The 23,749-nt window shown below is 36.5% G+C and overlaps 1 protein-coding gene across 1 annotated transcript in view; it reads left to right on the plus strand.

Annotated features, from left to right (window-relative positions):
* The window catches only part of VAV3 (vav guanine nucleotide exchange factor 3), a 138,772-nt gene that overhangs the window by 61,229 nt on the left and 53,794 nt on the right, over window positions 1–23,749 (plus strand). Inside the window, exons 12-17 of the mRNA XM_056497388.1 lie at window positions 27–113; window positions 552–637; window positions 985–1,117; window positions 1,444–1,553; window positions 16,187–16,288; window positions 17,408–17,508. Of these exons, the coding sequence (XP_056353363.1) occupies window positions 27–113; window positions 552–637; window positions 985–1,117; window positions 1,444–1,553; window positions 16,187–16,288; window positions 17,408–17,508 (619 nt within the window). The remainder of the gene's footprint in view (window positions 1–26; window positions 114–551; window positions 638–984; window positions 1,118–1,443; window positions 1,554–16,186; window positions 16,289–17,407; window positions 17,509–23,749) is intronic.

Raw genomic sequence — 23,749 nt, forward strand, 5'->3', positions numbered from 1 at the left:
CCTCTCTTTTGCTGTTGATACTCTAGGACTTGGCTCAATATGTAAATGAAGTAAAGAGAGATAACGAAACACTTCGGGAAATTAGACAATTTCAACTATCAATAGAGAATTTGGTATGTGATTTTTAAATTTGCATACAATTTTAAAATCACTTTTAATCAAAAATATTGATAGATGTATTTTTTCCTCATTTCATAGGACTTCATAATATTCCTGATAATATTTAAGTATAAGTATGCTTTGTAACGAGTACATAAATCTTGTTATTCTGGGTGTCAGTAGTAAAATACATTTGCATAGTTAAGGTTTGTATGTGTACAGTGACTCTCAGATGTTTTTGTAATGGGAAAACTTTTCCACTTTGAAGACAAAAATAGAAGGGACTGATTCTTTATAGTATTTAGTTTAGATGGCAGTGAGGAAAAGATGTTGTTCCCTGGTCTGAAAAGTGATTTTTTTTGGCGTAAAAGGAGTGAGTGGTCTAACATTTGAATGTGTTGGTATCTTCACATTGTTGCTGAATGGAATCATACATTTTACTTCTCTTTCAGAACCACTCCCTCTTACAGTATGGGAGACCTCAAGGTGATGGGGAAATAAGGATCACGACACTAGACAAGCGTGCGAGGCAAGACAGGTGATGGCATAACTTGTGTTTGCTACTGAAAACCTGTCAAGTAACTCTTTAAACATTTGAGGTCAGCTCAGTGATTCTTGGGGGTTCCATTGCACTGGGCATTCACTGAGCCTGTGTACCATTGACCAAGTGAATGTGCAAAGTGATGAATGGCAAATCAGTTATTACATTATTACCTATGCTCACTAAGTCCCTTAGAAGGAGTCATTCTTATGCAAAAGTACTTTCAGTCTTGGTTGTTCTATTAGCCAGTAGTTTAGTTCTTCACCTTCAAAATTTTAAGTGCCAATGGCAAAAATAAGACTTTCTGGAGTGTCTTTAACCATCTCTGTATTGTATTTTCATAGGCATATCTTCTTGTTTGATCTAGCTGTCATTGTTTGCAAACGGAGAGGGGATAATTATGAAATGAAGGAAATAATAGATCTTCAGAAATACAAAATTACAAATAACCCCACTACTGATAAAGAAAATAAGAAGGTAAATATTTGTTGCTAATTCACATAAAATGTTTATTTTTAGCAAGAATTTGAACCATTTAATGGGAGTTTAAAACATAAATACAATTTCTTTAAGATTTTTTTTGTTTTAAATGTAAGTTGGAGTGAATATTTAGAAATTTAAACTTTGTTTATTTTGAGATAATTAAAATGTTTGAGTAAGTCATTCTAAGGGAACACAATAAAGTGGTCTTACTGTTCCCAAAATGAAGAATTAAAGAATATACAAATGCTATGTTATTTTTTTAGGTTTTTTTCCCCCCTTTCGTAACTGATGAATTTTGTATTATCAATCTTCTTATGCAGTGGTCTTATGGCTTCTACCTCATTCATATCCAAGGTGAAAATGGTTTAGAAGTTTATTGCAAAACTAAAGACTTAAAGAAAAAATGGCTTGAACAATTTCAGATGGCTCTGTAAGTATATTTTTATTAAGGTAGAATCACATTCACCACTCACATAAAGATCTTGGTTAAATTATACTGAACTTTTTTCATGTTTAATACAGTTTAGTTATCTATTTTATTTGATATTCTGAGAAACAACTGATTGACATCTTTATCAACAGTATTTCCCTGAAATTACTCTTGGAAAAGGAAGAGGGCACTCTAGGCTATGTAGTATTTTCTAACCTTGCTGCTAAAACTGTTTTAGTAATGCTGTCTTAAGCAACCATGGGGAAATACTAATTATATTAACAATTAATATCTATCAGTATAGTTACCATTTTCCCGTCCCATTTTAATTTTGACTAATTGAAGTATGTTTTTGAAAGGTGATGGTGGTGGTTTGGGAGGGGATCCTGGCATTTTTCCTAGTGGCTTTTATCTAATTTATTAGTTAGTAGCTGAATCAAGTTGCCTGGCATATTACACTCAGTTTCAAAAGGCTGATTTCCTTTGTATATTTTAAAGTGAGAGGAGGTTGTTTTAGACTTCTTGAAAAGTAAGTTGTTAGCTGCAGCACTGCAGATTACATTATTGTTATGCAGCATGAACTGTATTTCCATTTCTGATTCTTGTCAGAAAGACAAGCATGATTATTGACACCTTGGGTATTGTGATTAAATTTGAAGCATGCACAAGGGAATTGGATGACAGGTGATGCTTGCTTTATGGAATGAGTGTAAGGGGGAGTGAGAGGCTCCCAGTGAGCACAGACAGCGTTAGCAGTGCTGGGTTTGGATGTGGCTGTAAAGGGGTGTGGATTCAGGAAAAAGGCTATTGTGAGCTGATTTGAGTGAAACTTCCTTATAAACTATACATACTTTAAAAAACCCTCAGTATGATGAGTGTTAAAGATTTAATGGAAACATATGGAAGCTGAATAGATATAATAAAGCCTGTTTACTAGGTTTCCCATCTTGCTGATTTTTATTGAAGGCAAAAATTGTTTTTGCCAAAACACATACAATTTGGTGGCATAATTGGGGATGGAAGGAAGGATTTATTTGCATGTGTGCCTCTTTCTCTCCCTCTGCTCTCCCTGTTGTGCTTTGTGTAATATTAAAATTGGGTAAGGCACTGGGGCTGGAGCACAGAATCAGGGCTGAGGTGCAACATGATGCAGGGGCATTATTGCTTTATCCTTTCTGAAGTTTTTATTGCTTATCCCCAACTCTGATACATGGGTTTGACTTCACTGTGTGTTTCCCTCAGCATTTCTCCCAAAACACACCTTGGTGCATGTAGCAATAATGATATTCTAATGCATGTTGAGACACAAGGGTTTCTATTTGGGAATAAATTAAGCCAAGTGTGCTGAACAGTTGCTTGGTTTGATTTGTTGTTTTCAAGGTTCTCATTGTCTACTGTGTAGATTAACTTTCCTGCTCTGAAAAGTAGCCATGATTGAAATTATGGTCTTATTCATTGTGTTCGATTATAATTGCTGCTTCCATGGGCAAAGTACTTATCATTACTTAAAAATTTTATAAGACTGCAAACACAGCTCAGTTGAAGTTTTGATTATCAGAAATTATGTTATTTACTGAGTTCCAGACAGAAATTCAATCCCTTTGGGATAGCAGTGTGGTGAAGTCAGGTTTGTGCAAGTGTTAATCTAAGAACATAATAGGAGAACAAACTAGGATCTCTCTTATTATTTTTAAAGTAAGAATTAACATAGTTGATACTAGAACAGTCTAAGAGGCATAATTATGTCAGCTAGGCTGTAATTTCTCTTTTTTTGAGGGGGGTACCTTAGATGCTTATATTGGTATATGAAGCAGTGATCATAGTTTATTTGCTGAAAAAGCACCTATTGTTGAGATGCTGGTGTTGTTGAGATGAGAATTTGTCTCCAGATATGGGAAGCTTATGTTATTGATGAAGTTTGAAATAGAGGAGAACACTGCTTTGTTGGCTGGACTTGATTTAGGTGCAGAGGGCAGGAATACATTAGGCATTCTTCATATGGAAAACCCCTAAAGGAAGGCTAGATGAAACCCCAGTGCCATTTCCAGAGTGTTACTTTTCATACTAGTAAATTTCTCTTGGAAAGCTAATTTCACATACCTGTGAAATTATTCTACCTCTTAGCCAGCTCTGTTACCGTAGTGTGTGGTGAGTTTTGTTTTGAGGGAGGTTGGAAACGCTTGGTTACTGGTCATAGGAAATGGAGTAAATTATTTTATTTATTTATTGTTTTTTATTTATGGCAGCTCTGTTCCTACAGTATGTATTTGCTGTTTTCCTGAGACTGTTGCTTTATTTAGAAAACTAAACACCCCAATTTCTTTTTCTCCTAAGAATTTCATGGGTGTTTTTGAAGTCTCTTCATACAGGACATCAACATACAACAATGATACTGTGTCTTGGCTGTGCTGAGTTTGATGCTGTTGACCTAGACACAGTAATACTCACAGCTGAAGCTGCTTAAAGCTGAAGTTACCTATACCTCCCCAAAAAAGTTTACTCTGCACGACCCAAAATTGCTGCTCTTTTTGGAGTACTGGATTTTCTAGATCACAATAAAATGAAGCAGGACACTGGGGCAGCATAGTTAATATCACAGTCAAGCTCTTAAAGTCAAAACTTTGGTTGGTGGATTTGAGAAGTTTTCGTAAAGCTGTGTGTCAGAAACCACTGGAGGATGTTTTAAGAGGAGCCATCATTGCAAGGGTCTGAGTTCTGCCTTGCTGGGCCTCTTCTCTGGCTGGTGTGAATGGATGTTCTGCATGCCTGGGGGAGTGTGACCTGCTGATTGCCTTGGAAGAGATGTGGGGCCCAATGTGACAGTGGCCAATTTGAGCAGCTGCTATTTTGTTCTTGGAGCTCTGTTCATAGCAGTGGATGAGCCTTTAGCTGCAAGGGTAAATAAGCATCTTTTCAAAGACAGTGCTGCAAAGACTTTACTGTACAGACATGGAATGCTTAAATTTGGTCTAGCGTGTCAAATAGCATTGGTTTAAATGCAAAGTCATTCCATAACCAGGATAATTTTGATAGAAGTGTATAGCCAAATTACTGTTCCCATTCAGCCAAATTAGAGACATCATGTATTAAATGAAAGTTTGTCAGCAACGTGATGAAGTGCATGGTCTATTTGCTGTAACTAAGCCATTTCAAACCTCAAAAACTGATTGTGTGAGACACAAATCTTTTATATTTTCTAGTAGCACATCTTGTCTAATTTCTTTCTTCCCCTATTGAAAACATCAGAAGAATCAGAACAAATATGTAATACTTTCATGTTATTCAGCTAATGCTTAAAGATGGGAGTGTTGATTGATATTTTTTTCCCCAGAAAGCTTTTCTACACATGCTTTTTGGTCTTAAAAATGCTTGTTTTAAACATAGTTGACTAATATTTGTGTCAATGAATTTATGCTAACCATTCTTTATATAAAGAAAATACTCCTTGAAAGTTGAGGTGTCTCTCCTTTGTTATATACATATGTACATATGTGTGTGCCTCAGTTATATTACTACTTAGCTAGTAATTACAAGGCTTAATTTCTTATTATAGAGCAACTGCTTTTCTCATAATTGTTGGGAAGAATTTAATTCCTCTATTTTCTCATGAGATGATAGAATAAATAGTGAAAGAAAATCTGTTGGTTGTTGCTACATCTGTCTCATGCTGACACTTAACACTGCCTTCCATCCACTAAATACTTTGTGTGTGGTTTGTTTCTTGATCACAGTAGAGTGTGGAGCAAGTGTGTGTTCTCATTGCCACAACAGCAGAGATCTTTCCCATGAAAGGCTGCAGATTATATTTTCCCACTGACAATATTTGAATCCATTAGTGCAATATGTAGTACCTTATGCTGGTTTGTGCTGATTTTATTTTGTCATTATGCTGTCCAGTTTGCTAATTTAATTAAGACTTTCTCAATTAGGTTTTGTAATCCACTGTAAAAATGACTGTCAGCAAACTTGATTGATTATAGAAACACATAAATGCAATTTAAAGAAGAATTTAGGTTAGAAAAGGTGTGTGGAGATTCTTGGCTTCAGTCTTCTGCAAGGCTTAGGTTGCTCAGGGCTGTGTCAGCTTTCCTTGAAATCTGGATTTCAAGACACACAGAACCAATATTGTAAAGTCTCTTGCAACAGTGTTGTAGCACACCTTTTAATTAGGCTTTACTCAACTATTGCCTTTCACAAACTGAGAAATGTATGGAAACATCTTGCAGGTAGAGGAACAGTTAAAATTTCACCTTCTGAAGTACTATGATTGTAGTTTCTGCTTTGACGTAGCTGAAATAGCAATATTAATGTCATGTCTAATTAGTAATGCCTGAAAAATCAGTGGGAAACAGGTTCATTATAGTGATTAGGGTATGCATTAATTGTATGGAGTTAATGAATCTGATTTTTCTTTTAAATACCTAAATAAAAGATTTCAGACATGAAAGCTGTACAGCCCTCGAAAATAGTGGTTTAAGTTTTAATTACACTGTACTTTGTTTTGGGTCACTAGAGAGTTTGTGCAGTAGCTCAGGTATAGTCTTAACATGTTTTTGAAAAATTGCTACTTCAATTCAACATAAATTCACACCTTGTAACTCAAGGGACACAGAACGTATAATCTGATAGTGAGGAAATAATCCTGAGATTCATTGATTATCAACCCTGGTAGGTGTGTGCACAGCAATTTAAATTAGAGAAACTACATAAATTGCAACTAGAGATCACTGGTTTTCTAAATTTTAATGAAAACTAGTACAAGACACAAGGTAGGTGAAAAGTGTTCTCTTACCTATTATCATTTGTATTTTCAAATTTGCTTTGCACTGTGTGACTGATGACATTGGTCAGATTCCACTCAAATAGATCTGTTCCCTCAGATAGTGCATTAATAATGCATGCACATTAAGCTTTCTTCTGAGAGAATATTTGAGCTCTGACATATTGAACACTGACATATTAAATTAAAGCTTTCTTATCAGAGCACCTTAAAAGCCTTAAGATGTCTGCTGCATTTTTCAAATAACCTGCAGAGGTGTTTCACTTGTACCAACCTCACACAGGTTACCAAAGCAATAAACAAACATGTCTGCCTGAGGTTTTTTCATCAGTCTAAGAATTGCAATACTGCAAAAATGAATGCCAAGTTCATGTCTGTTAAAGAAGAATGCTTGCCTGTTCTTTGTTGTGACTCCAGTTGGTCTTAATCAAATGTTTTTCAGGGTTATAAGCAATCATTCACAGCATATTTATAGTTATAAAATTTCTTTAGATTATTCCAGACACAGCAAGAACTGTGTGAAGATGCTAGATATGATTAAGAGCACAGTGTAAGGACAGTGCAAAATGTGAAAGCAAACCAGAATTTATGAAAACAGTGGGTAAACACTGGAAGATGATAAATATACTTTGGTATTATGTCTTCCAGTTCACAAAAACCAAAAATATCCCAACCCTTGAGTTTTTACAACTTACCTTACAGTATTGGAGGAATATTACTATGAAAATTAGTGTTTCTTAAAATTCAGTGAAATAAATTTGTAGTGACACTACATCATAAAAATAAAGTACCACCATCTTAATATTGGCCTTTTTTTTTGTGCAAGGAATTTTTTCAGTGTTAAAATATGGAATGCTGTATTACATGTTTGTCTTGATGCTCTGGTTATATGAATAGATGTTGTATCTTCTCCCTGTAAACCAATGCTATCTGTTTCCCAGCACACATAGGTATTTCTCCAATAATTTACAACTTAGTGGCTGTATAAATCCTGTCTTTTCAGTTTTTGACTCCAAAACACAGACTTGTCTTCAGTTAGGTGTAAATATGATAAATTATTTAAAGCTTATCAATACATGCATCTTGGTAGATTTGGATTTGTAATAGTTAGAACTTTCACAAATAGGATTCAGCCAGTGAATATAAAAGTATGTAAAGATGGATGCTTTTGATTTGCAAATACTGATGTGTGACAAAACTTTGTTCCTATCAGGTAGTAGTTAAAAAATGTTATACAGGAATAGATTAGCTCAAAGCAGTTCACTTCTCATGCTTTTTGGGGAAGTAGACTGATAAAGAATAAGGAAAGCCATTATCTTGTTTGAAACAATGCAGTATGTTTCCAAAAAGTTAACAAGATAACTTCCTTGATCTCAAAAAAGCCACTCATCATATGATCAAATAAGCAAATTTCCTAGCAAATTCTTAGAAGTTGCGTGTTCTTGATCAAAAGCACAATTTACTTGTGATATGGTTAATTTAATTTTATAACATGGCTTCTTGATGAAGACTCTTTGATGTGACAAACCAGAATGTTTGAGTAGTAGCATATGGAGAATTGATTGATTGATTACTTCAGTAAATAGCATTTTCAAAGATGACTCTGAAATATAATAGCTGAGCTGGAACAGAGGAAATGAATTAGCTCTAAATAATCAGCATTGCTCCTGAGAAGGTAAAAAAGTAGCTGCAAATCATCCTGTGTAAAATGGCATTGCTCACCTCTAGTGAGAGTATTTCTTAGGAATGCCCTTTCTTTTTTTTTTTTTTTTTTTTTTGGGGGGGGGGGGGTTGGTGAATAACAAAATCATTGAAAAGATTAAAAAAGGAATACTTGAGTATCTGTATTTTACTTATTTATAAATTACTCATCTGTGACTTTCTCTCTGCCCTCTTACTTTGTTATTGCCTTTCTGTTAGATGGCAGCATGCTGTGACCAGTTGAAAGGGTGATAGTTGCACAGAGCTGAAATGCTTTGAGTGAAAATTAAGCATGGTGCAAATGTAAGGCTGGCTCTGTTTGTAGGGACTGGGATCCTAAGGGTGAGTCTGCTGCATGTCACAGCAGGGAGCGAAAGCAAATGTGTCTTGGGACCAACTTTGTATGAAACTCTTTCTATGAGGTTTGGCTGAGAGCTTTTAGTCCTGTTTGACAGTAACATACTGTTGTGGGGCTGTGATTTGTTTGCTTGGTTGGTTTTTTTTTTTATTGTTGTTGTTTTTGTTTTGGTTTGTTTTTTTTTAATGTCTAGGTAGCATTTGAATATGTGGCAATACCTATATTTTAGTGCTAGTTAAGTTTTCAAAAATTTTGTGACATGCAATGGCTAAATTTTAAGGTGCTTAAAGTTTTGGAAGGAGGTCACTTTGGCACAAACTAGGAATTTTAACTTACAATGTTTTCATAAAAAAATCTGTTAGCAACTAATATCTTAGAAATACTTACATTAGGTCTGGGTTTACTGATGCATTTTATGCAGTGATGCCAATTATTTATACAGTAAGTAAATCTAGAATGAAAATTTTCAGTATGCAGAGGTATTAACCTGTGCCATTTTCTTTACAAGCTATACTGCATCAGTGCATCATCAGATTTCACATCACATACACTTGAAAATGATCTTCAGCAGTTCGTGCTCAGGGTGTCCATAATTCTGAACAGTTCTGTATGGAGCATTTTAAATTATTATAAGCATAACATGGAGTGCAGAATAACATCAGCTCTGAAATGCAAAGGTCTCACTTGAGGTTGAGAGTTGAGGAGAGTTCAAGGTATGGAGTTTTATCTGAGCTCCCTGTAGTATTTCTTCTTATAATACTTAAAACAATTGCAATTCACTGCAGACTCTTTATCTGATACTTCATGCATCTCCTTATTTGTTATGCCCCTGGGCTCACAGGTGGGCATACATGCATTAACCTCTAAAGCCAAGTTTTAATCAAGTGAAATGGCTATTCAGTTTCAAATATAATGCATTTCCAAAATGATGGGCATTTTTCAAGCACATACATACAACTGGACTCTGCATAATTTCTTGTGACAGGATTGCTTTTCTTGAAGAGACTAAGGTGGGAAAATGAACTTTGAGACTTGACCTAAATAGTATTTCTGTGAAAAGAAGTCAAACCCAAAAATAAGAAGTATCATTAGAACTTACTAGCATGTTTTTCGCTTTTGGGGAGAACTGTCAGTCCCAAAGGGCAGGCAGGCAGCTGTCTCACTCTAATGTCATGCAGAGCCCACGACTGCTCAACAGTCTGTTCCCAACCCAAGAAATTGCTGCTGTTTCGTGTTACTCAGAAAACTACTGTGGGATTGCTGCTGGGGGAAAAGAGGGTTCCTCTGCTCTCCAAGGTGCCAGTGCCACTGAGCTGTGGCAGACTGGAGGAACATCTCTGGCCCCAAAGATGCCTGAGGGGTTTATCATCAGTTCCTCCAAGAATGACTGGATTCAGTCAAGGTTTACAAGGCCTTTTCTTGCTCTGTATTTAACAGCAGTGATCTACCCAAGGGTATCTGGCTCAGCACCTGCTCTTGCTGATACCCTCCTGATTTGCAGCCAATTCACTTTTGAAAGGAACTTTCTTGATCTGTTTGCAAAGGGTTACTTTTGCATTTCTCTTTGTGTGAAATGTTCATTCCTTGTTTTCCTATAGATGCTGTGATGTGCTTCATGCATACGTGGATGTGCTTCTTGTGTGCATATATCCAAGGAACATCAAACTTTTTCAGAGGATTTTTTTCCCTCCTGTAATACATTTTCCTTGCCAGTTTAAGAAAAAAAACAAATTTAGTTTAAAAATACTTCAAGTTTGGGAAAGAGAAGTTGAGTTTTTAATTAAGTACTCCAGAGCAGCAATTTTTCAACATTAATTGAATTGTTTGTAGTGGGTTTAAGCAACACCTTTTCAGTGGCCTAGACCCAGGGAGGGGGGAAATCTGTAGAGGTCTTAATTGCTGAAGTCAAGCTGGTATTGAAAAGCTGCCAGGGAAGCAATTAAAAGAAATGGCTCTCAAAATACAGCAAGAGAGAACTGGTCACTAGTGGAGGACAGCACTGGACCTTGCAGATTGTTTAAACTACAGTTTCTAATTGGTAGCATTAAACACAGTGGTAAATGTATTTATAATAAAAGAAAGTAGTATTTTCCTTTGTGCTGTGTTCTGAAGTCTCCCTCCTTTAAGTCCTTGCTGGAGGTGAAGCCATAAGATGGTAGCTTTGTAGTGGTCTCTGCTGCTGAATAGCTTCTTGTTCCTTCTTGTTGCTTGTTTTGTGCTGAGATTGACATTCCTAACCAGGAGCCAAAGACTCCACATTCTATTTGTTTCTACTCTTTGCATTTTCATAATGCCACGTTTTTCCTTTTGTGCGTTCTTTTTCTGTAAAGACCCTGTGGTTTGCATTTTATAAATTTCCTATTTAATATTTAAAGTTGCTGTAAGGATTTAATTAATCTAACAAGCACTATACTTCATTTTATCCCTTGATTATATTTCTATTAGATTTGGCAGTCAGTAAGCTTTCAGTAGTATGTCCATGCAAGACAAACGTGAGACTATGGTTTATGGTCTCCAAGCCTAATGCTGAAATATCTGAAGTGCTAAACATTCAAGGAACAATATACTCAGTATAGAGAAATTTATAAAATGAGACTATAAGACTTTTAAAATCTTTTATAGACTTAGAAGTATGTCCTTTCTGGAAATGAAGACTTAATGGGATTAATGGGATTTTAATGTATTTGTTTTCCACCTGGGAAAATAGGAGGAAGGGGCTATATAATAAGCTATCTCTCAGCCTTTTATTAGGAGGCATATATATAGCTTTTATTTATTGTCTTGGGAAACATCTGTAGTAATTACATATTTTGTAGAAATGACTGAGTTTTGTGGCTGAATGTTTAGTGGTTTTCCTGGTGCATTTTATTTTGTAAGCCCTACCTGTGTAGAGGAGGTTTAACTGACAGTAAAACAAAGTATATTTGTGCCTACCCCCTGAAGATGATGTAATTTATTTGTTTATTCCAGCCTGTTGAGAAAGGCATTCTGTATAGTTTTCCTTGTAGGAAACATATATGAATGTAAGAATGTTGATAAAACCCTAAATTGTTGCTATCAGAGAGCCAAATGCCTGTGGTATTCTACTACTCTTCAGACGCATTCTGATTTAAATGTCTTCTCATCAGAATATGGTTTTGATTAAGTAAGGAAATTACAGTAACAAATCTTATCTAAGTTGCTTGATACTAATGATGTACACTTCATTGCATATACACCTTGGCAACACTTTAGATCAAAGATAATCAAAGTTCAGATTAGTAAAATGGGGCATAGAACTTACACAGTTGGATATGTCAAGATTGTCAAGGTTCATTGGGTTTTTTTTTTAATTATGTGTTATTCTTTTTCGTTGTGATATGTTTGTGTTTTGAGGGTTAAGCATGAGTTTTAAATCTTTGATGTGTTATCCCAGCTGCTAATGTGAGAAAATGGTAGTTTAAACTGTTTCTTTTTTTAATATAAACCATTATTTTTGGTTTTTACGGGAAGGTAGTCAAGAGAATGTATTCTATAGGCATAGGAATAAGCACCTAGAAGTCTTGTCTGACGAGACAATTTTGGGTTACCTATATCATTACTCTATGGTCAACTGTGCCATTAACCTAGACAAAGATGATTACTGGAATGGATTTTGTCTGCAGAAGCTTGTGGGGGATGGTTGATAACATGACACTTCCTGACACCATTTATAAAGGTGTTGCATTATTGGGTGGGATGAGATTGGCCTGTGATCAATTTACTCATCTGAAAAGAACAAGTCAGTAGAAAGAAGTGGCACTGCAAATGTGGAGAGAATATTTTTAGGAGGGGAATATTTCATATGCACAAGGAGTTCTCCAAAGGCTGATGATATGAAGGGCAATTGAATAAAATACCTGGGTAATTATTTTCTACACTGAACTTTCAAAACTTTAAAGACAAAGGGACTGCTCAGAGATGGAGTACTGACTGAAGAAGATGGTCATTCTGTCCCTGGAACTGTGGCTCCTGTGGCTGGTGCAGAGACAAGAATTTTGTGTCCAAGTGTCAGAGACTCGTGAGATAACACACCTGCAGGTCTCTGGGTTGGTGGTGTAGCAGTGAATTGGTCCCAGTGGGACTAATATTCTGTAAGTAAATTGGAAAAAGAAAGCTTTGCTCAGAAGGCTCAGGGGCAGCCCAAGGACATTGCAGTAGTGACTGGAGTAAATCTGGTTATGGGGTTCCAGCACTGTGCAGGAGGGGGCATTTGTGGTTGTCCCTTATAAAAACCTCTGGTGCTGAATTGAGGAGAGAATTGGAAAAATTCTCCTAATAACGGGTTCACATTGACATTTTGCCTCTGCTATAGTGGGGAAGTTAAAACTGCCTGGGGAAAAAGTAGAAGAGACAAAGGAAAACTACCTTTCCCTCCCCACATTGCTGTTGCTCATAAAAATAAGAGTTTTACAATAAAATGAGGAACATGTTCTCTGTCACTATTTACTTCAGATTAAGTATTTCTTGTGTACGTGTGACTTCCTGCTCTGGTCACTCATCAAGCTTGTTTGACAGCAGAAATAAAACATACATTTCTTTGGCTGCCTGGGGCACCCCATAATAGCAGTGGTTGTGGTAGGAGGGACTGAGGAGTCTGCAGAAGGTCTTGGCTGTCTCACTGTGATGGTGAAGGAACCCAGTGCAAGACCCAAAATAAATTTTGTTAATTGCTTCAATACATTTGAATTTTGCTAACAGTCATATCTGGGTTTCTTTTTTCTGTCTCCAACAAGGAATCCTTCTAAAGAGGAAGGCTCAGAATTAATATTGCCATAAATACTGGTTTTTTTTTTTCTCTCTTGCGATACGCCTACAAGTTGGGAAGTAGAAGAGACAAGATTAGAGAAGGATGAAATGTTCTCTCTACTGTGTTGTGAGAGCTCTGCTCTCTCTTCTGAGGATATCAGTGTAAGGCTTCCATGCTGTAACCAAAGGAGCTTCTTTATGGTTGGACATGGCTCTGAAAAGTTGGATGCCATGCCACAACTATTTCACATTATCAGATTTATTTGCTGTATTTGAAGATTCAAATCATAGCATGTGATATTCAGTTTGAAAGGGTTTGTGGAAAAATACTTTCTATGGTCCTTGTAGTATTTGGACTTAGTTATAGATGAGTTGTGCTTAATCTCTAGTTGGAAACTTTCACATATGAATCAAGTTGAGTTTTTTTGTGTTGCATTTGATTTTGGAAAATTAATATATTGAAAATTAAAATATCAAACCCCTAGATTCATTAAGTTTCTGACTACATTTAAAGTCTTGCTGCTCCACACATGCTGCTACAGTGCAGCATCTCAGGCTTTTCTGATGTGATGTGTGATGGGACTACAGAACTGGATTTGCTGTAATGCAGTGTTACTGATCTAGAATCAGAATGTGCAAGTTTTCCAGCCCACAGTAGCGCTGCACTAAATGTTCTTCTACAAAACTTTCCTTTATTCTACTTCTACATTTGCAGTAGACAGCACACGTGGATTTTATTTTTCTGGGTTTTGTTCTTTCACTAATTATCTTCCTGTACTGTGCTTCACTTTACAGCACTCTGGCTCCAGAGTAAGCATACATTTTCTTACTTTGCATTGTTCTTTTCAAATATTGCTTTTGCTATAAAGAAGAGTGAACACAGTGTATCATCCTTGTTCTGTTAATAGAAGGTACATTTTGAGTAGTTCATGCACTTCAATCTTTGTGGAAGATAGCCTGAGAGAAGAATTAAAGAATTTTTACATATGGAAGAAAGTTGTGTAGTCACATCCATATGTTAAACTACTGTCTGTATGAGGTTGTAATTTTTTTTCTTTTGATCCACTTATGCTTATTATTTTTGAAGATTGATTCTGTTATAATTAAATGAATGAATTTTTTCTTGGGTTTGTTCTTGAAAAATGGTCAGGTTGTTAGCTTTAATTTGACATGCTTTCAATCTCACCAGCCATGCACTTTTGGCTTATACTTTGAACATAGTTCTGCAAGATGTCCTGGTCTGAACCAAATGGTCAGTAAAACTGAGCTTTTGTTGGGAGTGAAGTACTGCAACTTGTTTTTGGAATTTTTCAGGATTGCTTGGAGTGTAGCCTAAGAAGTTTTGGCAGCCCTCTGTCAGACACATTATGAAATGCAGGCTGTACCTACTTAAGAGCCAAAATATAATAATTCTTTTTCTCCTGGTTAAAAAAGTTCTTCACTTTATGTGATTCATTTTATCCTGCTACTGTACCTTCCTGCTGTGGATGGGTAGTATGCACGCCAGTTTCAGTCAGCAGAAGTTGTGGAATTGACATTTTGCATGTTAGAAGAGAAAGAGAGACACAAATGAGGTAGTCAAAACAGTACTGATTCTAAGGTTATTCTCAGGCATAAAAGCAGAATTCCTTTTGCTTTTTGAGTTCAATATAATTTTCAGCATGCCAGTTTTCAGCTGGTGGATTTGAAGTTTGACCTTTCTGACACTGGGTACTTAAACAGAGTCTCTGAATGGTTTTTTGTAAACCTTTTAATTCTATCCAAGAGAGAATGATGCTTTGGATAGTTATCTATGTTTCATTGCAGTTTGTGGCTGGTCTGTGTTTTAGTCTGGAAGGTATTTATAGTACATAAGATAGAAAACTATATATTCTTCCATTAAAGTTGGAGATACTTATAAGTTTCAAGTGTTGGAAAAAGCTTCTGTTTTTTCCTTGGAGTACTGTGGATTCTTGCATTCCTGCCCTCATGATTTTTTTCCTATTTTAATTTCTATGCATTATGTCTTGCTATATTTTTGATAGAAAAATACCAGAAATTTATGGAGTCCTAAACATTCTAAAATAAATAATACTAAAAAATTCATTAACCCTTACTACATATATTTTTTTATTGTCTGATACAGTCTAGATTAATATTAGGTTATGCACCTAGAATTTCAGCATTACTGATTTTGACAGTGTGAAGTCAGTTTGGGGATCTTACTGAATTAAAAAAACAAAGCAAAAAAACATTGAAAATGCCTGTTCTCCCATTCAGTCTTGGAAATGGGACAGGTGATAGAAAAAAATGAATAGATTACTTAATAAAACTTAAATCTGAAAACTGAATCTGAAAACAGTCACTGGTGCAACAAATGATGAGTGGGTCACATTTAAATTGTACTCCTGCTTTTAAAAGGGATCAGTAGGAAGGTAAACAAAACACAAGTACAGTAATGGACCAGTGCTTTGTATATAAATCTGATCTTTGGAAATAAGTCTGCTAGTAGTGTGTTGGAATCTTAGCAATCTGAATAGTAATCTTTTATTTTCTTAAATTTACTCTGTGTCTACAGCTGTGGACTGTAGATATGGACTGTGCAACACATTTAAACAAGGCTAAACAAACCCTGGTGAATATTTTCTAATTGTTTTGAAAGCACTTAGGTTATCCAGTATTTTGCTGCATAGTTGTGAGCTAACTGTCCTAAATTTGCTGCAAATGTTTTTAAATATGGTGCTTCTCAGACTGTGAGCTGCTTTTTCCTTGTGCATTCACATAATAAAATATTGTTGAGAATTACCCTAGTTACTCAAACAGGAATAAAAAGCAGATGTTTATTTTCCTATTTATTGTGACAGCTAAGGTATAGAGTATATTTAAGAAGTCTGCATAGTACCATCGAGCCCATACTTCTGGTCCTTGTCAGTGAAAAACATTGAAGTCTAAATAAAACTAGTTGTTTGTGGATTAAGATTTCCTGGTGTGAATGTTGCCTCATGTTCTAGATTTCATTTAATGCCTATTTTCAAATTTTGTTTTTAGATCAAACATCCGGCCAGACTATGCAGATACGAGCTTTCATGAGTTCAAAATGCATACCTTCAGTCGGGTGACATCTTGCAAAGTCTGCCAGATGCTTCTGAGGTATTGTAAAAGTTTTTTTGGGTGGTGGTCTCCCCCCTCCCTGCCCCTGCAAGGCCAGGCTGGATGGGGCTTTGAAAGGTGTCCCTCTCCATGGCAGAGAGTTTGGATAAGCTTTAAGGCTCTTCCAACCCAAACCCTTCTATGATTCTATGGTACATGTTGCTGATATTCTGAAAAATGAAGCCACAGCATTTTAGCAAGGACATTTGTGTAGTGCCTTTGTTAAGCACAGGCATGGAATGAACTTCAGGTGTGTTCTTCCTTGTGAAACATTTTTTCTTCCTTTAGCAGTACTTTTCCTGACTAGTCAGACTGACCTGGATTTTCAGAGATTTTAGGTTTTTTTCTTTTTACCCTCAATGCAATAAGGGCTAAGTGACTATTACAGTTGTGCATACCTTCTAAACTTAAAACTCAGGAGGGCTAATTCCTGACTTTGGAGCAGTGTAGTTGAGTTACTGGGTTTGCACCAACTGCTGTTGCTGAGGAGCAGCTGTTGTGCATTCAGGACACAGCACCCAGGATGCTGCCTGGTTCTCCATGGGCCACCAGCTGGGTATTCCCAAGTGCCACCTTGTGGGACAGAGACATGTAGAGGAATTAGCAGCTCTGAATATTACCTGGAGTGTCCATGATAAATGTTCTTTAAAAAATGAACAAATGTAAAGTCAAGAATATTTGCCATATAGCCTCAAAACTACTTAATGCTTAAAAGATATGCATTCAAACTTACAACTCTCTTGAACTGGATGCTGTTCTTCATGGTCCCTAGGCAAATTCCCACTGAGATGAAGTGAAGTGTAGATCTGTAGTAGGATAGATGCATAATGGTACAATTTCAAGTGCACTGTTCCAAAGTAACTTTGGATTACATTGAAATGGAGGTTATTATTCTACTAGTAGTCTGAAAGCACTGTCTGGTTGTGATTTTTAACGGATAGTAGTGACAGAAAGCAGATGAGCTGCTTGTTTAGCAGTTGTCACTTTTTTTCAAGCCTTTAAGGACTATGATTATGCAGAACAACAAATGACTTCTAATACCTTCTGCCATGTCTCTTATGTCCTTTATGTGTGGAATTTGTCACCTCTAATGTATAACTATCTAATTTTATTTTACAGGGGAACATTTTATCAAGGCTATTTATGTTCTAAATGTGGAGCTGGAGCACACAAAGAATGTTTAGGAAGACTAGACAATTGTGGCAGGGCTAATTCAGGTGGTAAGTCATTTTTATTGTTAGAATGCCATTTTTAATTAGGGCATAAAACTTGCTAGATATAATTAAGGTTTAATTTACCTCTAATTTGTGTTTATTGTAACATGCATACTTGTGAAACTACCATTTATAAGCACAATTAGAATTGCATTTAGGATTCATAGGGATTTTTATTGCTACTAAATTGAAATGTTCCAAAGCAGGAGAGAACTGTTACAGGTCAAACCAAATTCCTTTGTCAATGTCGTATACAACAAGGAATTGCTCTCATTTCAGTTGTGGACTGCTCATATGTAACACCTACAGTACAGGACATCATCTGTCATCCTTGTGCTTCTCCCTTTATGTCTATGTCAATTTTCATATTTTCCTCTCAGCTCCTAAAGCTGTTTGTGTTGCCTCAGCTTCCTCTTTCATGTCTTTGGTTTCCATGGTTTCTGTCCACTCACAATATTCACAAAAAGGTGATTGATGGCTCTCTACTTTCTGCACCTAAGAACTATTTTTTTTTCTTCTTTTAATCAATTGTTTTGTGAATTTCTTCCCTGGCCATCATCACTTTGCACTTCCCTGTTCTGCTCTTTGGGACTTCAAGGAGTCTTTTGATTTCAACTACCATTTGGCCTCCCACAAATAACTCCAAAAATTTGACATCTTCCCGTTCTGCTCAGTATTATACCTGTAAATCTCTTTCTGACATCTTCTGGATCTCCCATGCTAATCCCTTCCCCTTCCCCTTCCCCTTCCCCTTCCCCTTCCCCTTCCCCTTCCCCTTCCCCTTCCCCTTCCCCTTCCCCTTCCCCTTCCCCTTCCCCTTCCCCTTCCCCTTCCCCTTCCCCTTCCCCTTCCCCTTCCCCTTCCCCTTCCCCTTCCCCTTCCCCTTCCCCTTCCCCTTCCCTTTCCCTCTCTGCTGGTGGCAGTGACTTTGTTACACTATAGCCACAGTCATATAATCTTAGTGCCATTTTTGACTCTTCCCTCTGTCCAGTTTCTCAATTGTTCTTTCTTCTGGAGATTATTTTGAATTGCTGTTGTGCTTAGAAAAGAGCACACGATTTCTGGAAAGTAGAATTTTATATGTTGGGGAAGTTTCTAGTTATGTATCATTCTCACTTCTCTAAAATCTTTGCATTCCTTTTCAGAATTATTTAATATTAATTTGTGAAGTTTCTCTTGTCTCACATACTTCACATAAGCTAATGCAACCTCTTCCCTTAGGTTATTTTCTTTTAGACATTAGTCTCTACAATCTTTGTCAAATGATGTTGCAGAGATACTCTCTCTCCCACTTTTGAATTACGTGATGGCTTCATACACTGCTCTTTACTAAGCTGCTGTTTCCAAATTTTGACTCTAGCTTGTTGTTCCTTTCAAGATTGTATAAGCTTGTTTCTGTCTTTGTCTCTGTGTGCATTACTTCTGATTTCTTCTTGGCTTTTTGCTCTCTGTGCTAATTACCTGTCCCAGTCTTCCATGAAATCAACAGGATGGCAGGCACTGACTTTTGCTGTAGTCAGTAAACCTTTCTTCTCAGCTGCTTTTCTGTATTGGAGATCTTCATGCTGTCCTCTAAGTCTGAACTCTTTACAAATAATCTTTTGTAGATCTGAAAACTGTACATGCAATCACAGTATTTGTGACTGAAACGCTTTTTGGAACACAGGCTTTTCACAGAACCTCCTGCAGATATTCTAAGGAAAATAAATATTTAATTAAAAAAAAAAAACCAACCTGAATGTTTTAAAGCAATTACTTGAAATTAATAGAGTGGAAAAACATACACATAGTGTTCTTTACAAAAGAACTGTCTTCTGTGATATAAGCCACCCCTACTTGTACTTTTTTCCTTTGTCTTGCTCCTTTTCTTTTAATCACTTTTGTTTTTATTTTAATTGGATAGCTGGCACCCCAGGAGGCAGGAGCTTGTCTTTCTCTTCCTCTGTAAATATCTGTGGACACATATGGTGCAACATGCATTAGTAAGAATGACCATAAATGCCTAGATAACAAAAGGTCTGATTTCTTTTAATTTTCCTGCATACTTAAGCAATACTGTAGACTTGCTAAAGAGAACAGAATAACAGCAACAACAAATCACATTCCTCCTTCTTTGAAAGTGGAATAAATTATAAATTTAAAAATTCAAAGAAGTAGAATGGTATTTTGGATTTTACTTTAAATCATGTTCCTGATGTTGGTAGAATTATGTTGTACTGAAATTGCAAGCAACTCGATTGCTTAGATATTTTTTTGTTTTACATGTTTTGGTTCCACTCAGGTGTTCAGCACTCTCTTCAAACTTCACTTTCTCTTCTTGTTTTTTCTTTATGCAAAGACTCCCTGGTTGCTGTAGGTGTCATACAAGACAGGAGAGTTGTGCATCTCCTACCTACTCTTGAGGCAGAAGGACAGGAGGTGCTGAGCTGTGACTTTCCTTACAGGCTATTCTGTGATCATAGCTACAAAAACCAACTCTAAACTGCAGCTCTTGCCATACATCCCCGTGCTTTATCACACAATGAGCATGGAAAGGACAAGGGGTTTTGCTTACTTGCTCAAAATGTGCCTCCTGATAAAGGGACTTGGGCCAGTGAGTAGGAAAGGAAGTCCTCAGGTTTTTCTCTACTGGTCTCCACTTTTACTCTTTATTTGCCTTTTTAAAGAAAGAAGTGTTGATTGGGCAGTGCTGGCCATTCATAATGTGCACAAACCAAGGAAAGGTTTAAGGAGGAGTTTTACCAGTACCTGCATCCCTGTGTGGGCCACAAAGGGATGAGACAATTCAGACTCTCTGAAATATTGGTTAGTGAAACTTGAATTGTTTTTTTAGAGTTGTCCTTTAATTATTCCAGAGCTATGCTGAGAAATGAGGTCTCCCATAAATTATCTTTCATGCCTGCTAAGCTATGAAATGTTATTGAAGGCATCAGACATAAAGATATAATGTAAAATTCAACATTTTTGCTGCCCTTTGTGGAAGAAGTATACTCTATAGGCACAAAATTCTAACATGCCTTTAATTTTGAAGACTTTTCTTTTGAAATATTTAGATAAATTATGATAAATATGATATTTTTAGCAGTATCATTTGCTGCTCCTGTGGGAAATGAGCAAAGGCTCATACAGCAGCAGAATGCCTGGAACACTTATTGTATTGCTGTGTTTGGTGGGTTGTTTTGTTGGTTTGGTTTTTTTCTCCCCACTTTTTTTTCTAGGGGACTATTACAGCCTTTTTCACAGGGTATAATATACATGAAACTGAACCAACCTTTTAGGAAACTGGACATTACTGTTCCTCAGTCATGTGGTATTAGTTATGGCCACATACATGGAATATATCTCTATTTATGTGTAGATATATGTATTTTCTGTTTAATCTGGTGTTCTGTCAGTCATTCTGCCAGTGCCATTCCAGATCTTCTGTGTAGTACTGTCTAGTGGTACACAGTGGTACACAGTGTCCAGGAACGATGCTCCTCGCTTGATCTGTTAAACTTTCTTCCTTTCTTTTTTGGTGTTTGAAGAGTTTTTACATCTTGTTAATGCTTTTGCATGGCTTCTCTATTTGGAAATATCCCACTGCATTTCAGAGTGTTAGAACAGTGAGTTCTCTGTGAATATGTAGATGTGAATTTGGGCTTTTGTGAGAAGTCTTGACTGAACTGCTTCTCTGTGACAGATTATTTTGACTTCTAGTAGTATATTCTCCAAATATAGCAGTTTCAAAATTTTTATTATTTTTTGTAAGTGTAATGTTTTCTATGTTTCAAATAATGCTCATTCCTATTCTGTAGACCCCTTGTACTTCTAGGGGCTTATTTGTAAAATGGTGATCAGAGTTCAAAGCACTGAAGTGGGAATACGCCATTACGTTTCTCGAAGGCATTTGAATTTTCCTTAACATTTTCTAGTTCTGTAAAGTTTAAGACTTGGTTTTCTTTACAGACCATGAGCAGATGTTTTTACCAGCCTTTCTGAAATGATGCTTAGAACTTTCCTGAGTGGATTAATTATTTTAAAATTTCATTGCAAGTCGCACTTTGTGAAAATTCAAAAGACAGACATGCAAAGATAGATGAAACCTTTTGAATGACAAAATTATTAAGTGTCAGATTTAGATGATACACTTATGAGAGAAACATTGACAAAATCTGAAGATAAATTGCTGTGTTCTCATGCTATGCCTTATACACAAACATATGCCAGTTCTTCAGATATTTTGCTTCAAAGGCGGCCAGTTCAGCAGATTGTAGAAATTTTAGTGATAAAAGATGCAGAGTTAATCAGCTGAATTAATAAACAGAACAAAATGTTTGCATTTAGCCCTTGGGTTTTCTAGGGTGCTCTTCCTGCCCCTGCTGCTGTAAATCAGCAGTGCTGGTTGAAGTCTTCTGTGCTCATTTTTGTCATTATTGATTTAACCCTTTTTTCCCCCCTTAAAATGCTGTCCTGTACATCCTCAAATAGTCCTCTACATTTTCATATATTTTACTTTTCTGCCCTATTACTTAATCTTTCTGTGATTTGGAATCCTTGTAATGTTCTGATGAATTTCTTTGAGTCTGATTGCATGATCTTAAACAAACTGTATGAAATCCTTGAACACAAGGATTAGAAAACGGATGGACATATTTCTGTGACAGGCCATTTATAAAGACGTATGTAGTGTTCTTTTCTCTGCTGGCTATGAGGGCATCTCCTCTCCCTTGTCAAATCTTCTGGCTTCTCAACTGCATTCCTGTATCTTATTTCATGGCACAGAGCAGTTTCATTCATCTGGTGATGCTTTCCCACTAGCTGGAAGGGTTTGTGTCTGGGAATGCTTGAGACTGGGGCCTTGGGTAAGCAGGCATGAGTAAGACACACCTTTGGTAGCCAAAGGGAGAAGCTGTATCCCTTGTTGTTCCCACTTTTATTTGGGTCCCTTGCAATTTCTTCAGAGGCCTCACAGGATTGACAAAACAGTATCACTCTGCTCAGAACATACTGAAGAACTCCAGTCTGTTTTCTAGTCTAAATCAGCAGAATCAACAATTTGTTTTTATTTCCACACTGGAATTTTTCCAAGTCCATCAAATTATGTTGAATTAAGTATTCTCAGGCAAATGCTTGCTGGTTCTACTGACTATTGAATATTTCAATTAGAGAAACCTCCAATGATTCTAGAATCTGAAAGTATTTTGAATTTTTTAAGTATAGTGCCAAACCCACAGAATTTTCTTCTTTATATTGCTTTTCCCAGGGAATGTTAAAGGCGTGTCTCATCAGGTCATAAATAGATGAGAAGAACATTAGCTGGTCATTTTTATAGTAAATCTTACTTAATTTATGCATGATTTCTTTAATTTCATTTGAAAAGATACTGTATTTCTTCAGATGGAAAAGAAGTTGCTTCAACTGTGAGATGAACTTAAAAGACAATGTTGGCACGTGAATGGGTTAAGTTTAGAATTGCTTTTGTACAGTAATGTGCATGCCCAATGATACAGTCCATGCTGTTCATGTCCTAATTGCTCGCTACAGCACATCAGAGGTTATTCATGAAAAGCCAGTGGTCTTGACATCTCAAAAGAAACCAGCAGCTTTCACTATTTACATTTTTGCTGACTTAATCAAGAGTTGCTGGCTCTCCTCCAAACCTCTCGTGTCAGCTGAATTGACAAGTAAATGCTCAAATCTCACAAAGTTCATTGGAGTTATGCCACTTTTTTAAAAACTGCAACACAGGTAGAGCTGTATTGCTTAACTAATGATTCTTGCTCAACCTGAACAAAAGCCAGTTAGAGCGCTTGATGTTTTTTAGGGTCCTACAGTGTGGTACATCTGGGTCACATTTCTGATTTTGTTCTGATTGAGTAATAACTGGCTAAATGACTGGAAAGGAACACGTAGTCCCACAGCTTCTTCCAAGGGAGTTAGTTTATAGTTTCTGCATTTTAAATATTTTGAGTTTTCTTTTAAAATAGAAAGGTGAGTAGCTTATTACATACACTTTTTATTTACTCTGTTTAGTTAGCATGTAAATGCAGCTGCTTTGTTGCATCCCTGAAGAGCAGCTTAGTCCCATTTTCTGAGCTGTGTTCCCTCACTTACTGAGGCCAGCTGCTGCTCCTCTTGCTTCTGTAGTAAGATATGGTTATCAAAATGTGACCCAATGGTAATATGGCCTCAGTGAATAAACAAGAAAAACTCCCAAACTGCGCTGAACTATGGCATTAATTATGTGGCTGTCAGAACTGAGGAC

This window comes from Oenanthe melanoleuca, chromosome 8, assembly GCF_029582105.1.
Source record: "Oenanthe melanoleuca isolate GR-GAL-2019-014 chromosome 8, OMel1.0, whole genome shotgun sequence".
In the NCBI taxonomy this organism is placed as follows: Eukaryota; Metazoa; Chordata; class Aves; order Passeriformes; family Muscicapidae; genus Oenanthe; species Oenanthe melanoleuca.